The 9,974-nt window shown below is 42.4% G+C and overlaps 1 protein-coding gene across 1 annotated transcript; it reads left to right on the top strand.

Annotated features, from left to right (window-relative positions):
• Nucleotides 1–2,749: 2,749 nt before the first annotated feature.
• LOC107479488 (uncharacterized) lies at nt 2,750–4,078 on the top strand. Its single transcript, XM_016099620.1, has one exon. It carries the CDS (start codon nt 2,750–2,752, stop codon nt 4,076–4,078), a length of 1,329 nt encoding a protein of 442 aa, XP_015955106.1.
• Nucleotides 4,079–9,974: the final 5,896 nt, after the last annotated feature.

Here is a 9,974-nt window from a genome sequence, read left to right on the forward strand (position 1 = left end):
AACAGAATCTTTGTGGTATAAGCTAGATAGCCGAGTAGGATCCTGGGAATCCGGAAAGTCTCACCTTGTCTGTGGTATTCCGAGTAGGATTCCGGTAATGAATAACTGTGATGTGCTTCAAACTTGCAACCTGCTGGGCGTTAGTGACAGACGCAAAAGAATCAAGGGATTCTATTCCAGTAGGAGCGGGAACCAACCGGTGATTAGCCGTACTGTGACAGAGTGCGTGAGCATTAGTTTTCACTGCGAGGATGGGATGTAGCCATCAACCATGGGTGATGCCTCCAGACGATTAGCCGTTCGAGTGACAGCCGCATAGGATCATTTTCCCGAGAGGATTGAAAGTAGCCACAGCTGATGGTGAACCCCTATACAAAGCTTGCCATGGAAAGGAGTAAGAAGGATTGAGTAGAAGCAGTAGGAGAGCAGGTGTCCTTGAGCCATACAGCATCTCCCTTCGCTTATCTGAAATTCCCACCAATGAATCTGCATAAGTCTTCTATCCCTTTTATTATTTCTTTTTATTATTAATTATTCGAAAAACCCATAAACCCATTTAATCTGCCTGACTGAGATTTACAAGGTGACCATAGCTTGCTTCATACCAACAATCTCTGTGGGATCGACCCTTACTCACGTAAGGTTTATTACTTGGACGACCCAGTACACTTGCTGGTTAGTTGAACGGAGTTGTGAATTCAACCAGTGCCATAATAATGATTTCATACAAAGACAAACAACTTAAAGAGAATTGATCACAATTTCGTCCACCAGTGCGCTTGCGAAAGAACAGATTCATTTTTTGGGGAGTGAATTCCGGTCATCACGTACGCGTGATAAGCAGCACGTGACGAACTTAACAGAAAATGTTGGGGGCGATTTCTGGACCTGCTGAAGCCCAAACCAACTCATTTCTGAAGCTATTTGATGCAGAATTCAAGAGGAAACAAGGGGGGAGCAAATAGTTTTAGGACAGCATATTTCTAGAGAGAGAAGCTCCCTCTTCTCTCTAGAATTAGGGTTCTTAGGATTAATTACATCTTAGATCTAGGTTGAATTTCTTGTTTTCATCTTATTTTTTTTTACGATTTCTTATTCCTACATCTTCATCCTCTTAGTTGTAGTGTTAATTCCCCTTTTTATGCCTCTTTTATGTTTGTGAGCACTTTGTTGGATCTTGATTTTCTTTAATGCAATTTCATGTTTGATGTTCTTTTATTATTGATTTGAGTTGTTACTATTATTTCCTTGCAATTGGGTAGTTGTTAGATTTTATATTTCTTGCAATTTATTTTGCTTTCCTTTTATGCCTTCCAAGTGTTTGACAAAATGTTTGGTTGGATGTTAGAGTAGATTTTTGAGCATTTTTGTCTTGGAAAGAAAAACTGGGCAATCTTGAGTCATTAATACCCAATTTAGTTTGGTGATCTAGAGTTGTTATTTAAAGTTTCCATTGACTCTAATCTCTTGCTAATTCAATTAGTGGGTTTATTAGGATTTTTGGATTGAGATTAGCTAGTCTTATTTGCCTTTTTCTCGTGTGAAGATAACTTTGTATCTTCTTCCAATGTTAGAGACGACGAAATAAGATAAATTCTTGTTAATTATTGTTATGATTAGTGACTAGAATAGAAAGCCTATATTCTCAATCCTTGCCATGAATGACTCTTTTTATTAATTGCTTTTTTTAGTTGTTTGTTTGCTTTATTCTCTTACCATTTAATTTCTTTCCGCTTTTATCAATCAAACCCCTTGTTCCTTCAGAGCCAATAATTGATCACTTCATTGCAATTCCTTGTAAGACGACTCGAGGTTTGAATACTTCGGTTAATTTTCATTGGGGTTTGTATTTGTGACAACCAAAACTTTTAAAATTTGAGTTGAGTATTATTAGTTGGTTGGGAACTGTTCATACAATGGATCGAGGTATACGGTCAGGGTGGGACGAAAACAAAAACGACCGACCTCTTGTAAGGTTGGCTCGTCACCGACCTTTTCCCAAAAGAGCTCGGTCAAATCTCCATAGAAGCCCAAGCAGGCCCAAAACAAAGGACCCCACCCACCAGAAGGTGGTTGACCAAACGATAAGGATCTCTCCCATGAAAGATAAAGATAAGAAAACAAACTTATCTCAAGGGAGGTCGCTCGACATTATTATAAATATACTGGAGCACCCAGGTATAACTCATACTGCAACTCTACAAAAACCTGCATAAAGCCCGTACTGACTTAAGCATCGGAGTCTCTTGCAGGCACCACAACACCCCGGTGATCAAGGTCTAGCCGCATCTCAAGCTCCAAATAAGTCGAACACGACAGCTCTGATTACACTCGAAGATCTCATCTGAGATCGACCTCAACGTTTCAGGTAACCCTCAGAACATTGGCATCTTTTCTGGGGATCCTGGAAGTCATCCCATCACCATGGCAAATAACCTTGCCAACGACCTTAACTCCAGATTAGAAGAAAGAACGCCATTCAAGGACACACCAATCCAAGGGAGATAAACAACCTCAAAAAACAGAAATCTTAAATGGCATCCGTGAACAATAGGACCACCTCAAACAGCTCGAACAAGAGGCCAAACGTCAGCGAGAGGCCGAGAGAGACCTCCGAAGAGAAATAAGATGGCGTCGGGAACTGGAGGACAAGCTCTTAAAGCTCAAAGCCGACCTCAAAACTAAGACCACTCGAACCAATCACGAGGATAGCCCTCACAAGGATCAAGTCCCGTTCACAAAGGAGATCATGAAAGCTAAAGTCCCAAAAGACTTCAAAGCTCCTGACATGACCCTATACGACGGAATATCTCACCCAAGCTATCATCTCAGCAATTTCAGAAGTCGGATGTATCTCACAGATGCCTCGAATAAGATCCGTTGCAAAGTTTTCCCGACCACCTTGACCAAAACAGCGATAAAGTGGTTCGACAATCTGCCGCCAAGGTCGATCACAAGCTTCGATAACCTCACCAAGAAGTTCTTAGCTAGGTTCTCCATCCAGAAGGACAAAACCAAGCACGCTCCAAGGCTACTAGGTATTAAAGAAGGAGATAGGGAAATCCTCTGTAGTTACATGGAAAGATTCAATAAAGCATGCCTTAACATACATAATCTTCCTACCGAAGCAGCGATTATGGGACTCATCAACGGCCTGCGAGATAGACCCTTCAGCCACTCCATATCCATGAAACACCCAACATCTCTAAATGATGTAAAAGAACAGGCGGAAAAATACATCAATATGGAGAAGAACTCCCGATTAGGGGAAACTTCAAAGACCGAATTCTCCTACCCACCTCGGGACAAGGATAAAGAGTCCACGAAGAAAGAAGACCAACCTACTGATAAACCCAGGAAGTACCACAACTACATCCCCCTTCGGGTGTCCCTTATGGATGTTTACCAAGAGATATGCAACATTGAGAAGATCCCACCCCCTTGCCCGATTAAACACAAGAGAGGAGAAAGTTTGATGGAGTATTGTGAATACCACCAAATCTATGGGCATGCCACCAACGAGTGCTACGACCTGAAGAACGTTATAGAAAAATTGGCACGAGAAGGGAGACTAGATCGGTTCTTAGCCAATAGAGCAGACGAACCAAAAAAGAGAAGGGATGAAGAGGACAGACGAGCTGAACGTCCCCCTCGTACCCCTGAAAGACATGTTCACATGATAAACAGAGGATTTGCAGGAGGAGGGATCTTTGTATTTACAGGAGGAGGAATCTCTAAGTCATCCCGCAAAAGGCACCTTAAAGAGGTGTACCTTGTCGGGGAAGGAGACAGGTCGCCCGACCTCCCCACTATTACCTTCACTCAAGAAGACGCCGCAGGAATCATCCCGAGGCATGATGACCCCGTGGTCGTTACCATCATACTTGCCAATGGCAATCTCCACCGAACATTGGTAGATCAAGGAAGCTCTACGGATATCTTGTTCAAATCCGCCTTCGACATGCTCGACCTACAAGAAAAAGAGCTCAGAGCGTATCCTAATATCCTATTTGGGCTTGGAGATGCCCCAATTCAGCCAGTTGGGTACATCCCATTGCACACAACTTTCGGAAAATGAACACGGTCCAGAACCCTGAGCATAGACTACATCATAGTCGATGTGAGCTCTGCGTACAACGCCCTCACAGGTCGGACAACGCTAAATCAGCTCACAGCGGTGGTCTCTACCGCACACCTATGTATTAAGTTTCCAACTCCAGAATGGATCGCAACCATAAAAAGAGACCAAAACTCGCACGACACTGTTACAATGAAAGTCTAAACCTTGAAGGCAACCCCAGGGGAAAAGAATCCAACACTATTGAACTCGGGGGAATCAGAGCTCGTGAAGAACTTCGTCTTCAGCCAGAAGGTGAGACCGAAGAAGTTCATATCGGGGATACTCAAGACAAAATAACAAACATAGGGGCAATCCTAAAAGGAGACTTGAAGGAACTGTTGATGAAGTTCTTAAGAAAGAACTCTGACCTATTCATATGGAAGGCCGCAGACATGCCCGATATTGATTCTAGACTAATGTGCCATAAACTGGTAGTGTACCCTGGATCTCGGCCAGTACAACAGAAGCGTAGGAAACTCGGCCCAGAGAGGTCGCAAGCCGTAGAGGAACAGGTACATGCCTATCTAGAGGCAGGGTTCATAAGGGAGGTAAAGTACCCATTATGGCTAGCTAATGTAGTACTCGTCAAAAAGTCAAATGGGAAGTGGTGGAAGTGCACTGATTACACCGACCTCTGATGATCGGATTTTTGTGTGGTATAGAATTTCACAATAAATTCTCGTTGCAAGTATAGTTTCTAAACCAACGAAGAATCATTTCATACAAACATTTGGTTGTCACAAGTAACAAACCCCTATAAAAATAAATCGAAGTATTCAAACCTCAGGTCGTCTCTCAAAAGAATTGCAGGGTAGTGTTTTTGTTATCAGTTATGAGTTGCATATTTTGGGGTTATGGAGATAAGAAACAAGAAATGTAAATGGAAAGAATTAAACTAATAGCTAAGAAAGCTTTTAACAAGGTATGAGAACTAGAAGTCCTGTCCTCATTATCATCATCAATTGTGATGACAATTGTTCATTGCTCCACTTAGTTAACCTCTAAACTATGGGGAAAAGTCAAGTGAAAGTAATCAAATTGGATTCACAAGTCCTAATCAAATCCAAAGGAAAAGACTAGCTTTAGTGACATGCAATTCAATTAGCAACTTCCAATTATCAATCAACAAAAGCCTTAGATAACTCAAGAGTCACCAATTACTCACCTAGGCCAAGAGGAGGAAAATCTACTCTAGCATCCTTCCAAGCATTTTATCAAACACTTGGAAGGTATAAAAGGAAAGCATAGTAAATTGATAACAAGAGTTAAATCTAACAACTACTAATTGCAAGGAATTAACAACAACAATCAAAGAAGGCACAATTAACATGAATTACCTCAAAATGCATTAAAAGGAAATAAAAGGAACAAGAGTGTATCATCAACAAAGTATACAAAATAAGGGAAATTACAATCAAGAGAATAAAAGAGCAAGATGTAGCAACTAAAAATTGAGAAGGAGAAGTAGATGAGAAAAAGAATTAAAGCCTAGATCTAGAGAAGAGATTAACCTAATCCTAATCCTAATTCTAGAGAGAAGAGAGAGCTTATCTCTCTAGAAACTAACTGTAAACTAAACTAAACTAATTGGTAACTAATTTTCTCACTAAGTGATCACCAAGTGTTAACTTCCTACTTGATCCTTGGGTTTAATAGCATCAGAAGTGAGTTGGATTTTGGCCTGGGAAGCCCAGAAATCGCCCCCAGCGGATTCACTTTAAGTGGGTCACGTGAGAGCACCGACGCGTATGCGTGGGCCGCGCGTACGCGTCACTTGACAATTTGCTATCCACGCGTACGTGTCATGTACGCGTACGCGTTGCCATGCGACTTCACTTTTCCATGCATGCACATTTTCTGCGCATGCGCGTCGATCTCAGCATCCCAAATCCTTGATTTCCTTGATTTCTCTACTTTGCATGCTTTTCTCTTCATTCCTTTGATCCATTCCTAGCCTTTCCATCCTGAATTCACTAATAAACACATCAAGGCATCTAGTGAAATCAAAGGTGAATTAAAATAAACCAATTAAGGGCCTAAAAAGCATGTTTTTACACTTAAGCACAATTTAGGAGAAAATTATAAAACCATGCTATTTCATCGAATAAATGTGGGAAAAGTGGATAGAATCCACCTAAATTAAGTCCAAAATATTCCACGAAATAGTGGTGCATCACCCTCAACAAAACCTGCCCAAAAGATCCCTACCCACTCCTGAATATAGACACACTAGTCAACGCTTCATCGGGATACAAGTACCTCTCCTTCATGCACGCTTAGTCGGGGTACAACCAAATCCCAATGTATCACCCCGACGAGGAGAAAACCTCATTTCTAACCACAAGAGCAAATTAATGCTACGTAGTAATGCCCTTCGGACTCAAGAATGCAGGGGCTACATACCAAAGATTGATGAACAAAGTTTTCGCCAATCACATCGGGAGGTTGATGGAGGTTTATGTAGATGACATGCTAGTAAAGACCCACAGAGAGGAAATGTTGTTATCTGACCTTGTCGAAGTATTCAACACCATAAGGAAGCATGGGATGAGACTTAATCCCGCAAAATGCACTTTTGCGGTAGAAGCTGGCAAATTCTTGGGCTTCATGCTCACCCAAAGGGGGATCGAATCAAACCCAGATAAATGCCAGGCCATACGTAGTATGAAAAGTCCGACCTGTGTCAAAGAGGTCCAACAACTCAACGAAAGACTGGCGGCTCTGAACAAGGTAAGGAAAGGAAAGGAAAAAGGTTTGAATGGACCCCAGATTGTGAACAAGCCTTCCAAGACTTCAAGACATTCCTGGGGGGACCACCTATCTTAACCTGAGCTAGGGAAGGTGCAGAACTAATTCTATACCTCATCGTAGGAAGTCGGGCGATAGCCTCAACATTAGTCTGAGAAGACGAAAACGGGCAACAACCTATCTACTTCATCAGTAAGGCTCTGCAAGGGTCTAAACTAAACTATCAAACGATAGAGAAGTTCACCTATGCCCTTATACTTACTTCTCGACGACTTCGACCATACTTTCAGGCCCACACCATCAGAATACGGACCAACCAACCCATAAAAGGCATCCTGCAAAAAACTGACTTAGCAGGAAGAATCCCGCAGTGGGTAATTGAGTTTTTCAAATTTGACCTTAAGTATGAGGTTCAAACGGCCATCAAGTCTCAATACCTGGCCGATTTCGCTGCAGAGTACACCGACACCCCGGGGACCCCCATAGAATGGAACCTTTACGTTGATGGCTCCTCAAACAAAGGCGAGAGTGGAGTAGGTGTGATCCTAGAAATTGATCAAGGAACCTAACTCGAACTCTCCTTAAGGTTCGAGTTCCTTGCCTTAAATAACCAAGCCGAGTACGAAGCCCTACTGGCTAGTTTGAAGCTGGCTAGGGAAGTGGGAGCTCAAAAGCTTACCATCTTTAGCGACTCATAAGTAGTCACCTCACAAATATAAGGTAGCTACCAGGCCAAGGATCCCACGATGAAGAAATACCTAGGCAAGACCAGAGAACAACTCAGGCAATTCAGGGGATACGAGATTCAACATATACCTCAAGAACAAAATGCCCGAGCAGTTGCACTTTTAAAACTAGCCATCACCAAACCCGGGGGCAACAATAGAAGCCTCATCCAAGAAACACTACAAAATCTGTCAACCTCGGAAGAAAAGAAAGTCTTAAGCATATCAGACAAGGACAAAGGGTGGATGACTACCATAATAAGCTATCTCAAGTCTGAAACACTCTCCGCAGATAAAAAGGAGGCAAAAATGCTAGTGCGAGAAGCATAGTACTACACCATAGTGCATAACGTCCTATATAGGAGAGAAATCTCTACACCCCTCCTAAAATGCGTCCTGACCACCGCTAAGAGGGAAGTCCTAGAGGAAGTCCACAGTGGCATGTGTGGCAACCACCTCAGGGCACGAGCTCTTTCTAAAAAGGTACTCCGAGCTTGTTTTTACTGGTCGACCTTGCAAAAGGAAGCAACAGAGTTCGTCAAAACATGTCCCTCATGCCAGAAGTACGCCAACTTCCATACCGCACCACCCGAGGAATTCAACAACGTCACTTCACCTTGGCCATTCGCAAAGTAGGGGCTTGACCTCCTCGGACCATTCCCCCAGGGATCAAGGCAAGTCAAGTTCCTCATTGTAGGAATAGACTATTTCACAAAATGGATCGAGGTAGAACCATTAGCCACTGCTACCGTGCAAAGAAGTCGAAAGTTCCTATATAGAAAGATTGTCACAAGGTTTGGGGTCCCATGCTCCATCGCCACAGACAATGTCACTCAGTTCACCGACACGGGCTTTAGAAACCTAGTAGCCGATTTGAAAATCAAGCACCAGTTCACCTCTGTAGAACACTCACAAGCCAACGGACAAAGTTATACTGGCCGAGCTAAAACAAAGACTACAGTATGCTAAGGGAGCTTGGGCCGAAGAGCTCCCGCAAGTCCTATGGGCATACCGGACAGCACCACACTCCACCACCGGAGAATCACCCTTCCAACTTGCTTACAGAATGGAGGCAATGATTCCCGTGGAAGTGGAAGAAGGATCCCCTAGAGTGGTCCTTTACAACAAAGATACCAACTCCCAAACTCAAAGGGAAGAGCTCGACCTACTTCCAGAAGTCCGAGAAAGAGTTCAGATTAGAGAGGAAGCACTAAAGCGTCGAATGGCTTTAAGGTATAATCGGAAGGTAATTTAGCGAAGCTTCGCCACCAATGATCTCATCTTGATCCGAAATGATATCAGAGCATGTCGGTCAGGAGAAGGGAAGCTAGCAGCCAACTCGAAAGGACCATACCAAGTTATAGAAGTACTAGGAAAAGGCTACTATAGGGTGGCCGACCTCGAAGGGTGAGAGCTACCATGGTCATGGCTTTCCTGTAACTTAAGAAGGTACTATAGCTAGAAAATAGTAAAGATCTTAGGTTAAGGTGCACTCTTTTTCCTAAAAAACTACCCGACCTAGAAGGGTAAGCAATCACATGTACACACTTTTATTTATAATTTTATCCATTTATTATTTGAATGAAAGTTATCGATTTCTTAAAAAGTTTTCCACCAAAATGCATTAATTTACGCTCATAAAATGCAAAATTCATCGCCCGATTAATAGAGGTCGGCAAGCTGAAGCGATAGAAGCTCAAGTTAATGCAAGAAGTTATAAAAAGTAACCCTGAAAAAGTGACCTGACGAGGTCTAACTAAAAATTGGATTACTAAAAATAACTTAAGAAGTTCCGACAGAGAAGTCGGACCAAAGAATGGATCACTGAAAAGGGACAAAAAATCTCGCAAAGGCCAAAGAAAGGTTAAAAAACCAGGGCCCGAAATGCTCAGCTAAAAAGGTACAAGTCCTGAAAAGGATTTTGCTTCAAGCAAGAGCCCGATCTCAGAACGGAGCTAAAAAGTCATCCAAACAAACTATAAAGAAAAGATTCCCCATCGGAACATGATGAGCGGATAATTTATACGCTTTTTGGCATTGTTTTCATATAGTTTTTAGTAAGTTTAAGCTACTTTTAGGGATGTTTTCATTAGTTTTTATGTTAAATTCACATTTCTGGACTTTACTATGAGTTTGTGTGTTTTTCTGTGATTTCAGGTAAATTCTGACTGAAATTGAGGGATTTGAGCAAAACTCTGAAGAAGGCTGACAAAAGGACTGCTGATGCTGATGGAATCTGACCTCCCTGCACTCGAAATGGATTTTCTGGAGCTACAGAACTCCAATTGGCGCGCTCTCAACGGCGTTGGAAAGTAGACATCCAGGGCTTTCCAGCAATATATAATAGTCCATACTTTATTCGAAGAATGACGACGTAACTT

The sequence above is a fragment of the Arachis duranensis genome, chromosome 3, assembly GCF_000817695.3.
Source record: "Arachis duranensis cultivar V14167 chromosome 3, aradu.V14167.gnm2.J7QH, whole genome shotgun sequence".
NCBI classification, from domain to species: Eukaryota; Viridiplantae; Streptophyta; class Magnoliopsida; order Fabales; family Fabaceae; genus Arachis; species Arachis duranensis.

Bases quoted from the DNA above. Each gene is read 5' to 3' on its own strand.
- LOC107479488 (XM_016099620.1), top strand. From the start codon at position 2,750: ATGAAAGCTAAAGTCCCAAAAGACTTCAAAGCTCCTGACATGACCCTA.